The sequence below is a fragment of the Protopterus annectens genome, chromosome 12.part0, assembly GCF_019279795.1.
Source record: "Protopterus annectens isolate FY-2018-M chromosome 12.part0, PAN1.0, whole genome shotgun sequence".
NCBI lineage: Eukaryota > Metazoa > Chordata > Ceratodontiformes > Protopteridae > Protopterus > Protopterus annectens.
Genome location: NC_056746.1, coordinates 433948064 through 433973310, shown reverse-complemented (window position 1 = coordinate 433973310; position 25247 = coordinate 433948064). Strand labels below are relative to the sequence as shown.

The 25247-nt window shown below is 37.9% G+C and overlaps 1 protein-coding gene across 1 annotated transcript in view; it reads left to right on the top strand.

Annotated features, from left to right (window-relative positions):
* Positions 1 to 25247, top strand: part of TMEM184A (transmembrane protein 184A) — a 759325-nt gene that overhangs the window by 714757 nt on the left and 19321 nt on the right. The window contains exon 9 of the mRNA XM_044089548.1: positions 14920 to 15117. Within this exon, the coding sequence (XP_043945483.1) occupies positions 14920 to 15117 (198 nt within the window). The remainder of the gene's footprint in view (positions 1 to 14919; positions 15118 to 25247) is intronic.

The window sequence follows — 25247 nt, the reverse complement described above, 5'->3', positions numbered from 1 at the left end:
ATATCTTTATACCTTTCATTGTGGCTGGTCTTTTAGAAAATACTTTTAATATCTTGAGAGTACTTGTGCTCATTTTAGTGATGGCTTGGCCACTCTGAAAAGGCTCAGTATAATTGGATACCCTTGTAAGAACCTGAGAGTATTTGACTGGTGGCGGTGAGGTTACCTAATAGTCTGGGCAGAAAGGGTACAGCTAGTAAATCTGTACCAGCCTTTCCCAGGAGTATGTGTGTGTGTGTGTGTGTGTGTGTGTGTGTGTGTGTGTGTGTGTGTGTGTGTGTGTGTGTGTGTGTGTGTGTGTGAATCAAATATCCAGGTGTGGATTTGTCAACTACTTGGAACTGGGACACAGTGCTCCAAAGTGAGTCTTGTCTGGAATCTGGAGAGACAGAAAGTCCAGTCCCAGGTCTGGAGTGGGTTTCCTCTGTGCCCTCGGGGGAAATTGTGGTTGATGCAGGGAGAGCTGCATCTTAAAATATTGTGTAAATACATTCCAGTTTTTAGTGACTGTCTCTCACCAATGTCAGTGGTGAGGATTGAGGGTCCTTGATTACTGACCCAGGGTTAGGGGTAGAGAGGCCATCACAGTCGCTGCAAGGGAAATTCCCCTTTCCTCAACAGGCAGCATCATCAAAAGTGATTATATTAAGCAAGGAGGTTCAGAGCTGAATGGAAGTCTTTGCATCTCACATAAATACAGGGCTCATATTCCCAGTTGTTACCCAATTTTCTTTTCAAATATGAGTGCAGTTTTCAAGCTTGTTGTATGTGATTGTGACATAGAATATTGCTGATATATAGTTTGCAGTAACATTATTTACCACCCTGAAAAATATTACCTGCACTACTGAAATGACTAGTTTGGATGAATTCTCATTTAGATACAGTTTTAATGGCATTTGGTTTCCTTTCCTTGCTTTTTTATCCAGAAGCCACTTAGCTATGTTTAGTATGGGATGTCACTAGGGTGGAATGGCACAATTCCAGCTATCACTATAATAAATTACTTGCATATTTTTAATCATATTCCCTTTAACAGATGTCCATGTATTGTAGGTGAGAGAGAACATCTTGCACTTTTTTTTCACTATTTACAGTGCTGGCTTCTCGAGGAAGAATTGTGTTAAATTTAGGAAGTAGACACCGCTGGATTATTAGTCATAACAAAGGATGCATGTGTATGTACAGAGGACTGAGGCTAGAACTTCATATGGCGTGAAGCAGGATATTACCATCAAGTAAACTAAATAACTGTTAACAAGGGTCCACTGCCTTTGTATGGAGAGTGTCTGGACTCATTATCAGACAGCCATGGCAATTAAAAATACTGTTAATGTGAATAGGGTGCTTCTGTTTTGGTGAAAAAGGAGAACAGGTATTCAGAACATGCTGCATGTGGGCCAGAGGATTATGGGGTGGGAGGATGGCGTAATGGTTAAGGTGTTTACCTTACAAACACAAGGTGCAGGGTTTGATTCTCACATGGGGTAATTGGCTAGGCTTGAAATGGCCCACAAGGGTAGTTAGCCTAGTACTAATCTATGAACCCTATGAACCTTATGTTTTGTAGGGCAAAGAATCATCTATTGATGTTATGTTGGTGAGTATCCCAGGGTAACAAGCCATAAAATGCATGTGACTTGTTCTGATTTACTTTGATTTGCTCACTCTCTCAAGCTCAGACCACATTTGCTCAATCATGGTGGCTTGAGTCAGCATTTGTTCACTTTTACAATGCCTGCTTCTGTGTAGAATGAGATTTATGTATAGCATCAGCATAAATTCTGGGTAGTCTAAGTTTAGTGAACCTAGAAACAAAGGGTAAAACATATCTGATATTGCCTGTTGCTGACTCTCTAAAGTATAACATTCTCAGAGTGAAAATAATACACTTTGGGGGGTACAAGGGGCTTGTCATCCCGCAAAAAAATGTTTTAATTTACTTATTTACTTACTTATTTTTTTCTTACAGCTACTTGTAAACTGTAGAGGTAGAGTACATGCATTCTCTAAATATGTGTATTCAAGCTGTAATTTATTATCTATTGTGAATGGACAAGTGTAATGTGGGTTTTCAAGCAGCCAGTAAGCCTAATGGATCCATCATGTGCCATGGCTTTTGTTATGTGTGCCAGTACCAGCTAGGTCAGTCTAGGAAATATAGCATGCATTTATGCACATTGCATGCATTCATCTGTTGCACAAAGGCATCAAAGACATCAAAATCCACTAGACTTGCCATATCCAGAAGTCTGCTAGGCATACATGCACATTCAAAGTATGACAAAGTGCTGATACTCACTGCATGCATATCAGGGCAGCTCTCTTATGTTCTGCGGCTATCAAGCCCCCATCGAATGCTAAAAAAACTTTGGTGGAAATATAAATGAAATATATTTTTCAGTTTCAACATGGACTGCAGCACAGCATGTTTGAAATGATATATACATGAAATGTATATGACAAAGAACATCTGTGCAAAAAGATGATCATTTTTTTATACTTTATTACACAAAAGAATAAAGTTGTCACTTTCCAGTACCCTGGGTATTCCAATTTGCTTTGGTAATGTCTGAACAGATGCAATACAATAAAGTAAAGTGTCATCATAGTAACCATTTGCAATTGCTTTTGATAGAAGCAGTATAATAATCCAAATATAATTTGTATTAATGATTCATTTGATATATTTCCAACAGCAGTCAAACCTATATTATTAAGTGACTCTAAAAGTAGGGCACAAACTTTACATAGTTTAGGTTTCCCTGGCCAGGCACTTTCCTTAATGAGTACTTGGTACTTATTATTATCTCCCACATCACTATATAAGGAATCTGTACCAAAAGAGGTGCCATTTTCACTTTACATTTCATTTTTGCTAGGATTTCTGTCACCATTTTTGCAGATATCTTGTTTAAGAATTGGTGCAGGTGTTCTAAATAAGCCTAATGCTGACCTGTTTATGATTATTAAATGTAAATTATGGCATTAGATGAAGGCAATTTCTCTTTTTGTAAGATATGTTCATCTTTTAACTGTTTAAAAAGATCAGAAAGTAAAACCTGCTATTCAAATGTGCTTCCATTTCTGAAAAAAAACTTGGCTGTTAAATATTCTTGAAATAGGAATGTCGTGTGCCTAGTAGGGTAGTGCAGTGGCACAGCAGATAGCATTGTCACCTCACAGCAAGAGGTTCCTTGGTTCAATTCTCATCAGGAGAGCCTTCTGTGCACAGTCTGCATGCCCTTCCTGTGTTTGTATGGATTTCCTCCGGGTGCTCCAGTTTTCTCCCACATTCCAAAGACATGCAGTAGGTGGATTGGACACTAAATTGGCCTTGGGTATAAGTGTTTGTGGCAGTGCTCTTTGGGAGATGTAGTTTTAATTCAGGAATATTGGAAGTCACATGCATGGCAGATCTCATATTTTACAGCACCACACAGCTATGAACTTTCGGTAACCTCTAAATCTATGTGTACATTAAATCAGAAATCAGTATAAAGAAGTGTACTGCTTTCTTGAAATATGGTAAAGTTGTCAGTGTATTTTTAGTGAGTACAGCCAGGTATCTACTACATAAAGCATGATATATGAATTGATTTTAAGATAAAACATTTTGTCCAGTGCTATGGCACCCTGTGTTGGAGCACTGAATGTTAAGTTTGTTGAGTTCTTTGAGTAATGTACACATGCACTCAGATGAGACAGATTGTTTTTAATAATATATCAAAAGTGCTATACTTCGCATAGTAAAAATCACAAATAGAATAAAGGGTGTATAACTGACTCATAAAGAGAGGTTATTATATTCTTAGAGGTATATGTTTTATGGGTACTTACGTATTATCGCAACCAGATTTTCGCAGGAAAACCGTTTGCTTCCCGCTCATTGACTCAGTTTGTGAATGTTGTAAAAAAGTAATATAATGTGTTCTCTTTAGCACTTTACTTTGTTTGGTGCATTGTTATCAATACAAATTGAAAGATGTCCTGTTTTTATGTACGCACTTTACTGCCAGCATCTCACTTATTGCAAGTTGCATATTGCACTACGAATTGTAATTGCTGACAATTTACCACCACACAGAAAGACCAAACCAGTGAATGAGCACTCCACAACGTTACAGCATTAAGAAAAGCAATAATCAGTGTGAAGTACAATATGTATTTATCAGAACATGCCACCATCCCTAAACTAAACAAAACAAAACCAGTACTGCGAACTTCTTCTGTGAAAAACGCCCCCCAGAATCGGCTGTCCACATAATCCAGTCTCCCTTTTAAAAACCATTACTTATTACAACTCTCTCATTGAAAGGGTTATTTTCAAAGATGCTTACAAATTGTGAGAAAAACTGTTTACCAAGAGCATGATTCCTGTGTCTGTGTTTTCCGTCTCAGGATTCCTTCCACATACTGAAAAAAAATCTTTCGTCAATAAGAGAGCAACCATGCCAATTTCATTGCGCGTTTTTAATGCACCCATAACAGGAAGAGAAATTTTTCAAATTTGTTTTCTTCCTGAAGATAATCCAAAGTTATTCTTTATCAATAAAGACTTAAAACAACACTTTACTGTGTTTCCTGCACTCGTTTTGATTCCATGAAACGAATTTCGCAACCGCGAAAATCTGGTTGCGATAATACATAAGTACCGTTTTATGTTCCCAGCTACACAATAAGAAAATACCGTATGATACTTACATAATTACCTTTCATATTTAGATAGTCAACACAGTTCCAAAAGTACTTGTGTCATGGACTGGGAAAAGGGTTAACAATGTGGCATTTGTGTAGAAATCTCAAATTCTAAGATATGCCACTGTACTTTTTAGAACATGTGGCCAAAATATTAAATTGTAGGGCCTGGAATTCAATCAGGTAAGTATCAGGTGAGAGTTACTCTCATTCCATGTGTGACCACAATCACAATGCAATACTCACAGCTCTCATTAGCTATAATGCAGCTGATTGCACCCTTTACCACAATCATGTGCATTCCACTTTTTTGTCAGGAAGTGAGACAGTACAGCAATCGGTTGTAAAAGCATAGAGATGGAAAAGGTGTGAACTATGAGACACTACCCATGTCAGAGGGCAGCATAAAATAGAAAGAAATACACATAAATATACTTATGCCATTCTGTGTATGTGACACTTCAGTGATGCATAATTTAGCATATCTATGAAGGCCATTGTTTATTCAGGTCAGTAAGCCATTAGAACATCTCTTCAGAATAGGGTGCCTGCCAATAATGATTCCCTGTACCTTATATAAAAATCATATGTCTGAAAAATAATGGCTAATGAAGGAGCTAGCTGTCAAACATCCAAACAGCACAATTTATTTAGGCCTCACATTTGATAAAATGAATTAGAAGAGTAAATCAGCTGCGTTTTTCAGCTGGGATGGTACATGATATTTACATTTTAACTTAAGCAATAAATGGTTTGCTTATGGTGCTGTAAGTAATATGTATAATATGCACTCTCTGTATTCCTGTTCATATGGCTACCACTTGACTGTAGACTTTTCCCCCTACCTTGACTACACCTATATAATACATAGCCCATTTTTGTGAGTTGAACTACCAACTATTAAATTAAATGATTGTGATTTAGGGTACGACATGGCAGACAAAGGAACAATACAGTTTTTTAAGAAGACAATAGGGACAGCCAAAGTGCACTGAGAAAGATTATCAAATAAATGATAATAGACTTGCATATGTCCAAAGAATGGCATGCTAGATCCTTCCCACTAATGCAGACTGTGTCTAGTTTTCACTCATCAGCTGCAGAGCTGTAATTAGAATGGAGTGAAGGGAATGGCTGCCACATTTACAAGCTGTAATGGGTCCAATCAGCAGGTGATTATGGGGGTGAGTGCAGTACTGATATTGATAGCCACAATGATATTGTGACTTCATAACTGAATGTCAATACTGCATTTACAGTTATAGCCAGAGTTCAAAATGTGGAGTAACTGTAGCAATGTGCATGATACAGTTGTAGCAGGCAGCTTGTTACACAGCTTCCAAGCTTTGGGAAGACTTTTTTTTTTTGTCCTCATCTGAGAGTTGAAGGGGCACCATTTTGTGAAAGTTCCCAGGATGCATATCTATCAACTTCTGAGCTCAGAAATTCTGAGTAAAAAGCTAAAAATAATCGGGGGGGGGGGGGTCAAAGTCACAAAAACATGGTCAATTTCTAAATATTATACTGTCTCATTTAAAAAGGTCCTAGAACAGCATTCTTGGATCACTGTGCATTTTCTGAACAGTAAGGTGTATGAAACTCTAATGTATGGTGTTACTGACTGGTTATCATCCACAGTGATTTACCAGAAAATCAAAAAATGTTATGGGTGACAAGAGCAAAATCTGAGGCAGAACCAGGAAAATTCGGCAAAATCAGGTATTTTTCAGGGCACTAGACAATGTAGCTATTGTTCTGATCATATGTATATTGTATTATCTTATTTTTACAACATTCTCGATCAAGCTTTATTTGGAATGGGATATAACTCATTTTGCAATGTGTAACAAGTCCTCCATCCTAGGGTAACTGCATTTTGGAGTTACCTCACACTAAACAATACGTTGTGACTGTAATAAGACCTTTTATCTAAACAGCTACAGTCTTGTCTACACTGTGCTATTTTTGACAATATGTTGTAAACCTTTTATAAATGCAGTGTACACTGGAAGCAACTTCTACTCGCTGCAAGTCAGAAATCAGATGTGAAGGACATCTACATGCAAGCCTGTATTAACAAGTTATGCATCTGATCCTGGGTGACTTTAAATACCCAAACATTGACTGGAAGAACTACTCATTCCAGAACACAAATGCCCAGAGATTCCTCGATTTTGGCAATGCAAATGCTTTGGAACATCTAGTCAATACCACCACAAGAGGTGATAATATCTTGGACCTGGAATTAACCAACATGAGTAACCACTGCAGCATCCCTGCAATATCATCCTCCCTGGTAAGATCCGACCATAAAGCAGTCACTTTCGAAGTCACCATCTCCCCCCGACCCCCCTCTAGCTAGGGTCAAACAAAAAAAACTTCTCCAAATCTGATTACAGCCTCCTGAGGGATGGTATAAACAGCTTCACTGCCCCCTCCCCTCCCCCCTCTCTAGAAACTGGCAGCAGTATCCAAACCTATACCAAAGCACTATACAAGCATTTATATAGATGCATGGAATCAGGAATACCTGACAGGACTAAATAATCCTCCACAAGGAAGAGTAAACCTGTCTGGTGGACATCAGCAATAAATAAAATCTATAACCAAGGAAAAAATTGCTGTCCAGGACCAAGAAGGAGCAGGTGCCTAATTGAAAGCAATCTCTTCTTAGCCTGAACAAGCAAATGAGAGCACTAGTGAAATCCTCCAAAGCAAACTTCCAGATTTCCAAAAGTCCAAATTGGCCACATCTACTAGAGATGATCAAAAGGCCTTCTTCACATATATCCGCAATCTCAAAGGAAGCTCCCAGATCTGTTCAGAACTTGTGGTCAAGGACACCACATCTACAAACACCGTTGATATAGCAAACTTGCTGACTGACAGATTCAGTGAAAACTTCACCCCTCTGCCCCCCCCCCCAATCAGTAAATCAGGACATTCCTAGTACCCTCCCCCTTCCCCTTATATCTAGGGAACAGGCCATCACTGCTCTCTCAAAGGCAAAAAAATATAGCCTCCATGGAACCCATTAATGTCTCAGGCTGCATCCTACATGAACTCAAGCAGGAACTTGCAACACTCATTAGGCACTCTGTTCAACCAATGCCTGAGTACTGACTTTGTTCCACCTGAGTGGAGGACAGCCACTGTCATCCCATTGCACAAAGGTGGAGTATCCACTGATCCAGAAAATTATAGACCCATCAGCCTAACTAGGCTGATGTGCAAGGCCATGGTGTAGATTATCATGGACCTCATTGACAAGGACATTGACAACCTCCAAACACAAACTAAGAAATACTTGTTGCTGGAAATCAGATAGTCCAAAACCAAGCTGTGAAAACTTCAAGTGTTGCTCAAGAAGTGCAATATAATCCAGTAAAAGTATAAAACACAGGTTTAATCCAAGAAATGCAATGCAATCCAATAAGCGTATAAGCGCTTTCGTTTTAAACCCTTTAAAACTTCATCAGATACAAGTTGTAACAGTTCTAGAGCCATTTAAATAAACTTCCCTGGTCATGTAATCCTTTTAAAATTTTAAAGCAACATTCCCCTATTATACACATCCCCCCAAAATATATATATTTTAACTAATAGGATGTCAAAATGTGGAAGATGCAGTTACTGCAAATGCATACTTGAGGGCACTCAAATTAACCTAAAGGGAAGAAAGTATTGTACTTCTTGAGCAACACCTGAAGTTTTCATGGCTTGGTTTTGGACTATCTGATTTCCAGCAGCAAGTATTTCTTAGTTTGTGGTTTTGGAACATTTGTTTTGTGTTTTGGTGTGGTATGGCAACTTCCAAACAGTCGATCCCACACAGTTTGGCTTTGTCAAGTGGAGGTTATGCCTGTTAAATTTGGTCGACTTCTTTGAGACAGTCACCAAAGCCATGTACGAGGGGAAGATGGTGCACACCGCTTACCTTGACCTGGTCAAAGCGTTTGACGCTATTCCCCACTAGGGCATAATAGATAGACTCTATCAACTAGGCATCAATCCATATGTTACCAAATGAGGAGTTAACTGTCTCACTGATAGAGCCCACCTTGTCAAAATAGGAGAAGCTACCTCAAGTAGTAGACCCGTAACAAGTGGGATACCCCAGTCTTCGGTCTTAAGACGTCTGTTATTTGAGATATACTTTTCTGAGGTGCAGGCCAAACCATTGGGCTATTGCTGACCAACTTTGCAGATGACTGCAAGCTGGATGCTGTCATCAATTACCCTAGTGATGTGGACATCCTCCAAGAGAGTCTCACCCAAACAAATGACTGATGTAGAAACATGGCCTCAAGCTGAATACCAAAAAATGCATCAGCATCCCCTTTGGGGAGAGTGATGTCCCCACAAATTATCACATTAATAACAATGTCCTAAGCAAACAATCAGTATTTAGGGATTTGGGCACCCAGGTCAATAGCAACCTGACTTTTGACCACCATGTTGCCAGTGTTGTAAGGAAAGCTTTTTACATGGCCCACCTCATAAGCAGTGGCAGCTTGTGCCATCAGAATGCAGGACTGTAGCCCCCCCCAGCTGTGAAGAGAAAGAAAAATAAAGAAAATTTAAAAAAATAAAATATTTAATAGCAAGTATACTATTGTATAGTCACTGGCTGCTTAGCTGCGACTGTCTGCGAGTCCGACTAACTCCCTGTTAAATTCACAGAACTCGATCTGTGCATGCTCAGTATGCTGTAAAAGCAGTCCAGATTAAGAAGAGAAGGCATCAGTGTGATGCCCAGAAGTCTATGCGGTTTGTACCCACAGTAAAGTGGAAGGGGATTGGACTGCTATGTCTGCAGTCACGTACATGACATGGATGGCGGGATGGCTACTGATTGGTTCTCACTCTCTTTCTGCTCTTTATGTGTTGGGAAAAAGAGAGTGTGAAACAGTCAGCAGCAGTACTTTGGTAAATTTGAATGGAGTTCGTTTGATCGTGGACAGTGAGTGACTGAGGATACTGACAGCAGAGCAGAACCAGCTTTAACTTCAGGTTTATATTAACATTAATTTCTTTCACTGTTACAGGAGGCACAGTGCCACTAATTGCTTGAAGCAGTAACATAAATTGTCCAAACTAGATAATGTTTTGTATAGTATGGAGTCTTTACTAGGTCCTGTACTACCCCAGAAGTAGTTCTCAGAAATAAAGTACCATTTTAGACATACTAGTCTGGTTCTGCACTTGAAAGAACTTGCTGTGTGAAACCACTGCTCAAAACTGGAGTAAATGGTTGCACAAGTATTTGAAAATATGCAGTTTGTTTTGTGGATGCTGAAGGGCTGCAAATGAAGGTTTTCGAAGCTCAAAAGAATCATCTTGTTACCGATAAATGCACACATCCCTGCTATACGTTACCATGATGACTAGTATTTTTAAAGTCTTTTTTGCTTAGAATTATATTTATAATTTAAAAAGACCATGATGATCACTAGAAACTGATGATGACATGCTAAAGGTAGTAACAGAGTGCGGATGGTGCTTTCTATTTCATGTTTTTGTACATGATCAAGTTCAAGTGCTGCCTTTCCCCTAATTTTGGCCCTTGGTAATCCTTCTTTGCCATTTACTTTTTTTTTCTATCCAAATAACAATTACTGAAAAAATGGGTGACAAGAACCTTGCATACTGTGTAAATTCTGAGAACATTAGTTTTGCCTGATCTTTGACGTTGGATAGTAGTGGTTTGTAGACAACGGCTCTCTTGCAATTGTAGAGTCCACAAAAGCAGCAAAGGAGGAAATAAATAATTCCATACTACTCTAGTGTACAAAATTCCTTTTATTCACAAGTCATGAATTAGCAAAGACAAGTTTCAGTTACATTAGCCTGTTACTTGGAGTTCAGGACTGATTTCTGAAGATGTTTTGGAAGCTGTTGATGACTTTCTTTTTTAATATAATATCCTGGCAGGGTTAACCTGATACTAGGGAGGCAGTGTGTTTTGGGAGCTGTTGATGATTTTTTTAATATAATATCCTGGCAGTGTAAACCAGATACTAAAGAGTTAATGTGTTTTGGGGGCTGTTGATGGATTTTTAATACAATATCCTGGCAGGGTCATCCAGATACTGAGGAGGCAATATGTTTTGGGGGCTGTTGATGGATTTTTTTAATATAATGTCCTGGTAGGGTTGACCAGACACTAGGGAGGCAGTGTGTTTTGGGGACCGTTGATGATTTTTTTTAATATAATGTCTTGTCAAGGTGAACCAGATACTAAGGTGGCAGTGTGTATTGGAGGCTCCTTGACTGCGGATATATTTTTTTCTAATAAAATATACTGGTAAGGGTCAAACAGATACTAGGTACACAGTGTGTTTTAGGGACTGCTTCTGGTTGAAATGTTTTTTTTTTAACTAATATCTTTTTTCAGGGTCAATCAAGATAGATTAGGATGGTGTGTGGATGTTTTGTTGTTGAAACGCTGGCCTTGCATGACAAAAATGTGTATGGGTGAAAAGAAGTAAGATCACTTGCAAGCTCTTGACTATGTGATGCAAACGAAATACAGTAATGTAACCATTGTCTTCTCTCTTCATTATTTTAAACCTTGTAGCCTCAAAGCAGATACGGTGGGAAAGCAATTGGGCTGGGGGTCTATGCCTAGTATGAGTGACTGGATATGAGATAGGAAATTTATCCCAGGGATCACATCAGTTGCCCTGCTAGACAGGGGTTCAGGGAAGTAAATATTGTGGGAAGAAATAGCCAGGGAATCGTTATGGCTAGGCTTGTACAGGCCCTAGGGCCGATAACCTAGTACCAACCTATGAACCTATGAAATGACTGGCCTTACTGTTGTACTTCTGACTTGCTTTGCAAAGGTAATGTGTGTTTGAGGGAAGTAAAATCGACCACAAGCTCTGAACTCTGGTTCTTGTTTATGTGAAAAAAATACATATATTAATAGCAGTGTTGTATTTTATCATTTTTTGTTTTGTAGCCTCACAAGATCAAATCAGATACTGTGGATGTGGTGAGTAATAGGAATTGGGGCTATGTGTGAATGAAACAATTGGCCCTGATGTTTACTGTTGTAATTCTGGCTTTGTAAGACCGTAATAGTTGTCTGTACTTTCAGATAAATATAATTCATAAATGTGACTAATTTAAGGACCTGGGTATATGGACAGATTCAGCTATGAGTTTTTCTAATCATATCAACCAATTGGTTAATGACAGTTATAGAACTCTAGATTGTAGAAAAATATTTATAAAGTCTAGGAAATCAAAAATAATGAAGTTATTGTTTGTTAGTGTCATTAGACTCAAACTTGAGTATGGAATAACAATATGGAAACCCTGTAGGAAAACAAGCATGAGTGAACTGGAAAGAGTACAGTGGAAATATACCAAGGGCATTCATGGATGTGAAAATTTAAGTTATTATGAAAGACTAAAATATCTGAACTTGTACAGTGTCTCTTACAGATATCTAAGAGGAGATCTTATTCAGGTATATAGGGCATTTAGGGACAACTACCTCTGGGAATGTTTGGGGTTATCATAAAGTACTAGAGAATCATCAGATAACCTATGTAGAAGATTCTATAGGAATGAGAAGTGTACTAACTGGTTCTCTGACAGAGAAGCTTTTGCATGGAACAGACTACCAAATTACATTAAAGCAAGTACTAGTTTAGATATTTTTAAGAACAGCCTGGATACTTATTATCGGAACAAGTGTTTTAATATATTGGCAAGTTAGAAGGGCATTAATGCCCATGCTTGAAATATTTGTATGTATGTATGTAATCTAATTATCCAATGTATGAGTCATTGTTCATGTATGTTATTTTATATCTCTTCATGTATACACTGAATGTCTGTTTAAAAATCTTTGTAATATGTTAGAACTTTTCTCTCCGGATATATGCTGAAAGGGGCTTTTTTGACTAAAGACAGTTGGACAAACCTGGGTAAACAAAAGTAAAATAAAATTAAATTTGTATATATTTAAGGAGATCTGGCACACATAAGTTGTGACTAATGTTTCTGTCAACTCAATGAGATTAATGCAAGTATATAACCTAACTGTTACTATTATTTATACTTTAATCCTGGCATGGTAATGGGGGGGGGGGTGCTGTTTGTGAATGAAATGGGTTTACTGGCCCTGCTGTTTACTGTTGTAATTCTGGCTTTGCAAAATTAATGGGTATTTTAGTAAAGGCAACTGTCATAGAAGCATGTGTCAGTGTCTCTCAGATCCACTGGCACATTAGGCATTGGAGTAACCTTGAACTGTAAATAATAAATTAGATAGTACAATGGGATTTCCAAATCTCTTTACTTTTCATTTGGCATTGCACACAATTCAGATTACCTGATACACTATAATGTATGTTTACTACATCATGTGTACTCACTTTTTTACTGTTTAGAATTGTTTAGGTTTTGTGCTATTATAACATAACTAAGCACCTCATTAGCTCTGAAATGTGATTTAGTCTAGTATTTGGTAGACTATTCCATATGTGCAATAGTGATTGAGCACTTATTTTAAGTGAATTGGTAAGCATGATCAGTGTTGTTCCCACTGCTACATAGCCCCACCCCTTCCTAGTTGGCCACACCCCATTCAGGAGTCTCCTGCAGCCCCCCTTTATTTTGAAGTCACCAACCACCACTGCTCATAAGTAAGGGTATCTCATACAGGGACAAGGAGGTCATAACATCCCTGCATTCTTCCCTTATACAGCTCATTATTGAGTACAACACCCCGTTTGACATGTAACTTACAAAGCACATGCAGCAGCTGGAGAGACCACAGAGGTTCTTCACTAGGAGAATCCAGGGCCTCAAAATACTACCATACACAGATAGGCAAAAAGCCCTATCCCTCTACTCAGTTTCATACGGACTCCTCAGAGGTTACCTCTGTCTGACTTAAAAGGCGATCTCTGACCCTGCCTTGATGGGACCACTGCATATCCGCAAGTCAAGCTCCACTTGAGTAATCCATACACGTGGCCTCAACCTGGTCTGTGACATCAGTAGGACTTGTTGGCAGGACAGACTTTTGCTGCAGAAACTCTCCCATCTGTGGAATAGATTCCCTCTCCATATAAAGCAGTGTACCTCATTAAACCTTTTTAAGTGCAACTTGGATAACTGGATGGGAAGCAAAACATACATCACTGAGATTCCACCTGTGTCCCTGCTGGACAGGGGCATCAGGTGCAGACTTATCTAAACATGGGCTAAACTCTTGGCTAGGCATATAAGGGCCTCAGGGACAATAGCCTAGCAACTTACTATGAGCCTATGATACATAGCCCTTACATCAGTCATTTTGTTCAGAATATCTAGTCCACTGGTTTTACTTACTAATTGTATTTTTTTGGACACAGGGAAAGTAAATATAGTTGAATTTTCTGCAAACTATGTTATATTCTAAGAGTAATAGGGTGTTGTGATACTGAAGGAAATAGAACAGTTTCAGCACAAGTTTGTTTTGGCAGCACTAGCAAAGGTAGTAATTCTAAGCCTCCCTGAAGCCAGATGTAAAAAATAAAAGAATACAGAGTGTTCTTTCAAGTGCTGAGTTCGAGCTTCGAAAGCTGTACTTCTGTGACATACACTTTACACAGAAATGTATAAAAAGAAAGTAGAAGTCATCAGTTTCCTTTGGGAAATAGTATAAAAATCAAAAGGTCTTGGTGAATATTTAAAGAAAAAAATAAAGTTTTTTAAAAAAAAGTTTAGAAATATTAAATCATTTTTCTGCGTATTTTGCTGATATGAAGAAAAGTTAGTAAACATTATTAATTAAATGCACTTGTATACCAATTTGACTTCTTCTTTGTCATCTTCTACAAATTTCATAAAGCAAAGCTTCATGTTTGACATAAATTTCCTTTATGAAAGTTAAAATGCAATGTACAGCAAGCCAAAAGCTATGGAACAACTCACCATAATGGGCGGGTATTTTTTTTCTTTTAAGAAGCTTGTGTCCTATACATGTACCTTTCTGCATAACGATGCAAGTCTTTTAAAACACCTAATACATATATAAATTATTTCATGAGATGTGATCAATTTCTGAGTTAGAATGATTAAAAGTAGTGTTAGTTTTACTGTAAATCATATTCAGCCAGTCTGAAACAAGATGAACTGCCATTTCCTATGGGTTAGTGTTGTAATTGTATATCTTTCTGGTCTTCTTTCTCCATTTGTCTAATTTTCTTTCAATAGGGATGTTACTGGCAATCTTGGAGAAATGCGGAGTCATTCCTGAAGTTCAGATCATTGATGGCAATGAGGTGGGAGCTGGAACAGTTGCTGCAGGCTATCAGAATTTCATCATCTGCATTGAGATGTTCTTTGCTGCCATTGCATTTCGATATGCTTTCACAGTCCATGTTTACAGAGAAAAGAGAGATAACATGACAGGTATGCAAAAGCATGCATCATTAGCCAGAGTCATTCCCTTTCTGTTTTTATCAGTTCTCTGAAATGCCATTTCAAATAGTTTGCCCAATGCATACACCACAGGAAAATAAACACATGAAAATGCTGGTTCTCTGTAACAGAGCTACAGCACATCTTCTAGAAGATGACTATCCTATGGCCCACATCATTAATGTCTCTATTATGGAACTCTCCATGCTGCCTAGAACTATTCCACCATTTTTTTTCTGTTATGCTTTTCGGTAACCATTTGAAATTTTGGGACCTGGTAAAAACGAGTCCTAAAATAGAGACTAAAAGATTGCACTTGCATATACTAAGTCCAAGATTCTCTTTCTTGGAATATTCACTTTTCTCTGAGGTATAGTGATCGCAGAGTTGATATATATATATATATATATATATATATATATATATATATATATATATATATATATGTTCAGAGTGACGACATTTCAATAGGGAGCTATGCTTTTCTCCTCCATATATGCTAAACATTAAGTCACTACCATGGCAGCTAACATCCAGTCATTACCCTTTATGTTGAAAGATAACAACCATGGTATGGCAGTACTGAAGACAAGTTAGTTAAACTGCTGAAGCTTGCCTCTTATAAATCACACGTTATGAGGATTATTTCTGATGAATTCCGTTAAGGATGAAAGTGCTTAACAACTTTTTAAATTTCTTAAGTTAAATGGATACCTCCTACATTGCTATTGCTCAGCTAAATCTTACCCCATGTTTTGCTTTATTTTTTCCTTTTTTTTTGCATTTCTCCTTTATACAGTGGAAGCGTTTCTCAAATAGTGAGGTCCAGCTCCATGGGAAAGTCTGTATGTGTGTTTCCAAGAAGGCACAAGCAAGCTAGAAAATGCTGAGCATTTAATATTTTATCTCTGTTTCTTTAATGTGTCATCAGGCTAAATAAAAAAACATAATAGTTAATGAAAATATGTTCTTGTAAATCAATAATAAAATAATAGTGCATTGAGCAAAATGATGATTAAAATGTGTACTTCTATAAAGTAGCATTTTTGTATGGAGAGGCCCACAGTCGTCTTCTGATATCAAGTGGAGGCCTGAGAAATTTCTCATGATTTGAGTGACAGTCAGTGTGACAGAATATGACTATGAACTAGAGAAATCACTGAACACCTATATTCCTATTTTATGGCTTAATTTAAAATGTAATGGTCCAGTGTTTCTTCATATTTGTTACACAATATCTTTCATTTCCACATATTTTTCATATTTCCTTTCATCGCAGTATTTTTCGCATCTCTTAATTTTTCTTGCATCAGGCTTAATGTTAGATCAAGTCCTTCAAAGATTGCATCCATTTCTAATAGTATATAGCTGTCCATCCTTCAAATGAGACATTAAACCAAGGTCCCATCTGCCTGGGTTGAAGGTAGTTCAGGTGAATTTTGTCTGTCTAGGTATGTACCCATTTTTAGGAAGAAAAGCTCCGCATATAGATCACATTTCACATTGGAATACATAGATAATTTACATTTGTAACAGTAAATACAAAATTACATGTGAAATACTAATGCACAGAGACAAATATTTACAAAAGCACAGATAGACTGGATACGAAGAGTCAAACATTTACATAATTGAGAGGCAACATCATAGAATGAAATAAATTATTGACATGAGAGTTAAGATTGTTATGGAGGTGTTTAGTTTCAGATATACTATTGAAGATAGACATAATGCCTAAGTGTTGTGAGATGAGAGTTATATTGAATGTAGTAAAACAATAAGACCATGCTAGATAAAGTTTGGTTAAATATATATTAGAGACTGATGTAAGTTGTGATGAGTTTTCATCAACATTAGAGTTTAAGGAGAGTTAGGAGAAATATGAATAAAATAAAGTGATTATAGAGATACGAGAAATTTGATAGGAATGTTTTCATGGATAAGGGGTTGAATGTAGATCTAAGCATTATGTAGGGCAGTAGATGGCTATCCTGGTGTAAAAGAGGAGCAGAGCCATTCCTTTTTTAAGTGGTCTTTTAGATAAAATTTGAATGAAAAAGATCCCATGGCACTTGTTAAAAAAACAGTAAGGTTTCTTTATTATCAGCCATACAACTATAATATATTATTCAAAACCCCATGCTAATTATATATATATATATATATATATATATATATATATATATATATATATATATATATAAATATTCCAACTCTGAGATGTAAGGGCATATTCCCCAACTCCAGCAATGCAGTGATCTTGCCCAAATTTTGTCAACAAAATAACTGTTGATTATACAGGCGATCAATGTCATATATATATATGGGTCTACTGCTTTACATGGAAAATACACTTCTTTGAAACAGAGCAGTAAACCCTACACTTCAGCGAAAGTCCACTTAAACGAAAGTGCACTTTTGCTGAAGTCTAGTTCCCCGGGCTACCCCAAAAAAAAAAAAAAAACACTAAAAGATGTTTTTGCAGGGGGGCAAGCCCCCCTGCACTCCCCTACTTAAATATGCCAACTCTGAGATCGCACTACAGCGGGGAAAAGGGAATATTCCCATTCTGTGCTGTAGTGTGACTAAGTGGACTCGGTGAGGTAGGGTTCGAAGTAGTGAAACTTCGAACATATTCATGGATCCCATATATATATATAGATGGATAAATGTATGCTTATAAGTAAATCTGTAAAACTTAATACTTTATCACTAACATTTTATTCTTACTATTCTTTGTGGCATAGACAACCTTTATTTTCTTGATAATCTGATATGAATTCTAAATATTATTTTTCAAAAAACTTCAATTCTTACTTGCCAAATTTTATAAATCATAGTACTACAAATTTTTGCCCTAGTCATTTCATAGGATCATAGGGTCATGGGATTGTAGGAGGTTACCAGGCTATCAACCCAGAGATCATTTCAAGCCTAGCAGTTTCATCCCAATGTAATACCATAGATACTCTAGTCAGTACCCAGGAATGTATTTATTAATGACTTCCCATGTCCAGGTGGGTTGTGGGTACTCTCCCTGGTATGAATTTGTGGTACCCCATCCACTCGTCCAGGTTCCTTTTGAACAGTGTCATATAGGTGCTCTGCTTCACATGAATTGGCATCCTATTCCAAAGACGCAGCAGTTGCTGGGAGACAAATCTGTCCCTCCAGCATGTCCTATTCAAGTCACAGGCCATAATTAGTTCCCTGGAATGGGTAGCTCTAGTCCCGTTTGATTTAAGGATGTGCAGCAAATTCATTAGGTTTAGGTTGGAGATTGCTCTGTAAGCCAGGCATAAGTCTCCCCTAAGAAGTCTATACTTTACTGAGCACAGTGACAGAGACATTAGTCGGTCTGTGTAAGGCACGTGCTGGAGTCCCTTGATCTTCTTTGTTAGAAGCCTCTGAGGTCTCTCCAATTGCTGCAGGTGCTTTGTAAGGTACATGCCAAAAGGGGCATTATACCCAATTATAGCCCTGATTAGTGACAAGTAAAGAGGGGTTATAACCTCCTTTGCTGTGGAGGTGATGCCTTTGCTAATCAAATGTGCTATGTAGAAGGCCTTCCTTCTAGAGTAGACAGATGGTGGTCAAAGTTAAGGTTGCATTCTACTTGTGATCCCAGATCCTTTACCACTTCGTAGGTACATTGGGTATTGTTAATTTGATAGTGTAAAGGGACATTGTTTTTGCCGAAGGGAATGATGATGCATTTCTTTGCATTCAGTTTGAGCTTGTGACTAAGACACCAGTCTTTGGTCTGTGTAAGACCCTCCTGAAGTATACTGATGCCATTTGGGGATTCAATAATTGCACCTAGTTTTCAGTCCACAAACTTGGTCAGCCACAGCCCCTTAGTTTTGGCCTGAACTTCTGAGAAATATATTCCAAATAGTAGGGGGCCCAGCATTGACCCATATGGCACCCCGCTGGTGACAGATCATGTGGAGCCACCCACTTTGATAGTGTGTGACTGGTTTGTGAGACAGTTAACAAATCCATCTTGCAACAAAGGGGTTTACATTTAGTTTACTAAGTTTATTGGTAATGCCTGAGTGTGGAATTGTGTTGAACACCTTAGCCAAGTCAAGGTATGCTATGTGTACAGATTTGCCCTGGTCACATTTTCAAAGAGATCCACCAGGTTTAACAGGCAAGATCTGCACTTAATGAAGCTGAATTGGGTCAGATCCAGGGTTTGGACATCACCTGTGTCTTTATGAGGTCCATAATGATACGTTGTATGCCTTACAGATGAGGCTGGTCAGTCTTATGGGTCTATAATTACCCGGGTCTGTTGCTAAGTCACTTCTGTTGATGGGAATAATTGTTGCTGTTCGCCATTCCATAGGAGCATAGCCTGTGGTTAGGCTGTGACTGAATAGGGTACTTAATGGTGATGCTAGCTCATGTATTAGTTTGTTTAGAAGACAGCCTGAGTTGCCATCTGGTCCCATATAGGCTGTTTTTTATCTTAGACAAGGCTCTAATGGCCTCCTGGATATGTAGGGTGGGAGGAAGTTTGGGGCAAGGTTTGTCATAAGTTTGGAGGGGATAAGGGAGTGAAATTTTCAAGCAAATATGTCTGCTAGCGGGTTTTCTATCTGCAGTTTGTGTGCGATACCATTAGTCACTAGTTCAGCACATGCTTGGTTCCTAGCTTTTAGGCTGCATGCATAGCTGTAAAAGGCTTTATGGTTATCCTTGGCTGTGATTGCTAAGTTTTTCTCAAAGTTACCCTTAGAAGATTTGACATTTTGTCTTTTTTCCCTGTTGAGACTGAGGAAGGTGTTTTTCCATTGTTGGGGACTTTTTTGCATTTGTTGTAAAGTTTGTTGATGCTGTATGTCCATCAGGGCAGCTTGTTTTTCCTTGGGGCTCTGGCTTTTATTCTTTCTGGAAGAGTCGCATCTATAAACTTATATAACTGATTGTAGATGGCTTTAGAGTAAGTTTTGGTGTAGTTACCACTTCCAGCTAGGGGTGGGGCCTGGAATGCATTTATGCCTTCCACTAGGAGGGTATAGTTTGCCTCGGTGGTGTTTTTTAGTTTGACGTCACCCTTTGTGAATTCTGGTGTTAGTGCCGATTTGAAGGCAACTGATTTCTGGTCCAATTTCACTAATGACGGTCCAACAGTTGCACTGGTACAGCTGTCTGTCATGTTAGTGCAGACCTGATCTAGTATGTTTATTCTTCTTGGAGTTTGAACAATTTATTCCAAGGCATTCGAGTTAACAAAGTCAAGGAACTTTTGCACTAGTGAGTTAGAGCTAGAGTAGGTTTCCCAGTTGATGGTGAGATAATTGAAATTCCCCATGACCAGAGTGTTTGGCAATACTTGGATTGACTACAGTTTGGTCAAGCAGGCATCGTATGCATCATGATCCATGGAGGGGGATCTATAATTAGCTATGTCTTGAATGGGGGTCTTACCCACTGCAATCTGAATTTGGAGTAATGCCATGGAATTATCCTGTCTAACTAGTCTGGAGGTGAATGTATCTCTATTAAAGATAGAAACACCACCTCCTTTGGTTCTCACATGTTCATTTTATGGTCTGAAGGTGTGGAAGGCATTGTAGCCTTGCAAGGCTGGTGTACTCTCTGAGGCCTTGAATCAGATTTCTGTGACTGCACAGACATCTACATCTTCCAGTGATAGAAATGCTTCTAGGGTGTGCAGTTTTTGGTTTAAGCTGCTAGCATTTAGCAGCATAACCCTTATTTTGTTATGATTGACAATTTTCACATCAGCATTTTCGTTTTTGAGACCTTGCCTAAAAAAAGGCACTATGGGGGAGCCAAGAGCCTTTGCCAGGAGCCTAAAGTCTAGTGTTGCCAGTTACAAACTGCCACTGGCAAAGCAGTGAAGTTTGTCGATCATATTATCCCAGGTTGACAGAAACTGGATCCCCTTGGCATGACACCAAAAACTAAGCCAGTTATTAAAATTGATCATTTTTGTTCATACTGAGGCATCATTCAAGGTGAGGGTAATATGCTGTTCAAGGCTAGGGACATACCTGTCTGGGACACATACTCAGAGAGCCTAATCATGTCTCTCTTCATATAGTCGAGTGAGGTACGTCTCAGGTTGTTCAGTCTCAACATGAGCTATAACAGAGTCATAATGGTAGCTGTTGCTGATCCCTATCAGATGCTTGATTTGCAGAATGTCAAAGACCATTTGGCCGAGACCGTATGTCTGAAGTTTTGCAACCTCGAACACTTTGTATGGAGATCGCCATACAGACTGCTATTCGTGATTTGCTCCTCTCCCCCTGCAAACGCATCACAATAAGTGGTTTTATTTAATTTTTGCATTTTTTTCTTTTTTTTTTTGAGGTTGCAAAACTTCGAACATATGGTCTCGGCCATATGGTCTTCGACGTTCTGCAACTCAAGCATCTGCTAGGGATCAGTCGCTGCTGCGAGACCTGCATGCATGTGTGATCTGATGAATCCTGGCAATAGACAAACACCTGGCTGTGACTTTCTCCTTATCTGACCTGGTAAGTGGGACATCTGTGTATCTCACTATGGTGTCCCTAATGACAAGAAAATTTGGTTTATAAGTGTTACGCCTTAAGGGCTTGGTAGGTGAGACACTGGTGTTGCTATGTGTCTTGAGTGGGGGTGGGAACTGTGTTAGTTGTAGTATTCATGTGTTTTGGAGGCCTCTGGTGTTTCAGTAAGTTTTTTGAGAGAGCCTCCTCATATGTTGATTTACATGCTAGATGCGTAGTATGTGTATGAGTATTGGTGGGTGAGTTGACAACCTCTTTAGTGTTACTGTTTTGAGTGCTGGAGAGCAGGGATTCAGATTCTTGGTGTAGGTACATCTCTTGCACTATGGTATTAGTAGAAGGTTGTCAGTGTATATGAGGCAGTTGCTACACTGCCTCAGGAGACCCAAGTCAACAAGGCTGGCAGGAGAAACACGAGTAGTCCAACTGTCTATAATGCTAGGTTTGAAGAACTGTTAATACAAAGGGGGTGCTTTCATGAATGATCTAGGAGGTGCTCTGCAGATGGGTGTTTCTGACAGGGTTTTGGCTGGTGGTTTATTAGGTCGCAGTGCACTAGCAATACTTCTTAGACCTGAAATGTACTAAAGATGATGATTACACTAATGTACTACAGCTATAGCTAAGGAAAAACTTATCAAAATTATCTGTCCAGCTGTGGTGCGCAATTGCACAGCAGTGTGCGGTGAGGCACAAACAAGCAGAAACCTGTTCAAACTCAGAGCTTTAATACCAGAAGCTAAAAACTTAAAAAATGTTAAAAAAAATTCAGAAGAAGCAATGAGGGTGCTTACTCCAAGCCCTAGACCAATCACCCTTCACCATACAGGTTCCAATCAGCACACTTCTCTCACAAGAGTACAGAAGGGCCCTTCCTAATCAAAGATGGCTTAGAAGATGTGCTCAGAATACAAGAGCCACTACAAACAGACGCAGATGCAGCAAACCTGTATCTGGACTATGCTACAGCTGCTAGCTACATTAATTTAGGCAGGGAAAACTCAAAAGTATAATTTAAACAGCAGAAAAACAGCAGTGAGACACTAAAAATGTATTAACAACAGAAAAACAACAGAGAGACTAAAGAATTTTTTAAACAGCAAACAAATCAGTTATTAATGTTTTAAACAGCAAACAAATCAGTTATTTAAAACACTGTTTGGCGGGAAAACAGAACAAACAAAACAGATGCTTAGTAAACAATGAAAAGTAGAAGCAATTACTTTGCAGTTAGTGAAAATAGCAACAAAATATGATTTAACAGACACATGTAAGACAGACAAATGCAGTGCAAAGAGTACAGTTTAGTTTACATTATTAAAATAGAGTATTAAATAAGCAAAACACAAATAAAAGTGCAGTAAATAGTATAATCAAGCAAAAAAAAAAAAGCGGGCAACCTATGGTTTTTGGGAAGCTCTGAAGCCTCTAGTCACCTGGAATCTCTCCTCAGCACAGTTCAAACAAGACATAGAAACCATATGTTTTTTCCCTAGTTACTTCTATTTCCATTTGTCAATCATTCTTCTAATGCTTTATACATTGCCAGTCACTTTACTGGCATTCTCTAACATTACTGTCCAACTAAAATTTTCTGCATGATAATTTTTGAAAATCGTCATTCTATTTTTAATAGCCAGTTTATTTGTGGCCCTATTTCTATCCATGTATTTACATAATAAAACTTTTTTTCATACCATACCCTTCTTTTTTGTTCACGATCATTAATGTCTAATTTTCTGTATCTTAAATTTCTCCTTCCACTGTCCAACTTCCTCATTTCCCATATTCATTTTTCTTTTATTGACATTCTTGTTCCCATAAACCCTTGGATCTCATGTTTAAAAAATGAGTAATGGCATTATCCTTTTAAGGCTTTATATTTTTATGACTCCAAAATATGTTCAAAGAAGCAAAAGTATAACTGGATTTATTAAATTTAAACCTCCTTTCTCTACCTTATTATAAATTTCCCCTGATTTAATGAAGTTTAATCAAGATCCTCAGATAATGTAAAAATGAATTGCAATAACCTCTCTAACTTGGATGAAAAAGTTACGATTGATCATAAATAATTCAATTTTCTGAGGGCTACTGTATTTATTAAATATGCCTTTTTTTCTTAAAACTTAACTTGAATACAGTCAATATCCTACTGTTTTATTGTATTTCTTCTAATTTCAACCATTGTTTTTTATCCATCCATACCTCCAAAACAATACCTAGCAATTAAACTTCTTAATTTTAACATGCATTCCTGCCTTTCACATAACCTCTCTGAAACTTTTACTCTTAAATGTACCTTAAGAATAAAAAAGCGAATCCCACGTACTTTAGCAAATAATAGAATTTTCATGTAGATTCACTGAGACATAATCTTTGTATTTTTGGTTTTTCATCTGTGCTTCTGAACGCCTCCCAAAGTGATTGTTTTTCCTGCATTTTACATTCACTCTAACTATGCATGAGTACTGTCCCTCCTGAGGATACTATTCATTCCCCTACCTGCACAGTATTTTGTACCCCTTACTCTTATTTTTAGTATTTATACATGCTGTAACTGGTTTGTGGCTGCTCATTTGACTTCATTTTGTCTTCCTTACCCATTTCTCCCTTGGTTTCCCTTTTGGTAGCTTGTTTTCACTTTACATCATTCAACTGTGTTTGGCTGAATTCCTGAAATGACACGATCTGGAAAAGTCAAACAGCTTGGTTAAACTGGGGCTTTCCTCCATAGCCCTCTTTTACTTCAAGACTTTATTATATCTATTATCACCGTCTTGATTTTCTTATTAATAACTATAAAAACACAGTTTTTAGTTAATGCCCACAGCTCTGTATAATATTTTTGCAGACTTATTTGCTTCTGAATGGATATATGGATACATTTTATACTTTGCATCTTCTTCGGTTCAAAATGAATGCTTAGCATGTCTATAATTTCTTTGCTATCTTCCGTTGCTATTGCTTTTGATATGCCATGCCCTTGTTTTCCTGCCACTTGTAAAGTTAATCATTTGATCTGTTACCTCAGGAAAGAAAACAAAACTTTCGCTGTTCTATAATTATGGAACCCTGACTACCCAATGTGTGTCCATTGTCAGCCTGTGCTATACATTTCACAGTGTTTACTAATGCTGACAGGCTAGGAGTCTGTACACACTTATGTGCTTGAACTTTAAACTATTTTCTTCTTTCTGTAACAGACCTATATATTCTTTTACACACATGACCACTGCACCAACAAAACAAATATTAGATATATGAAATAATTCTTTTCATGAATAAAGTTAAATCTATTGTAACCAGTTTTCATGCCATATTTTATGAACACTTACTAACATTTCATTATATTCAGGATGAGTAAGCAAATTGTCTAAATACAGCATTTTCTTTGGTACTACATTTCTGCATGCTTTAGAGATACTACAAGTGTAGAATATAAATACTCAGAGCAGATTGGAATCCACTTTATATGAGGAGTAACTCAGATAACAGTCACCAGAGCATCTCTACAAAAATCCAACTGTAACAAAATGGAAGGTACAGAATCTTATTTAAAATTGTCCTAGGATTGATATACAGAGC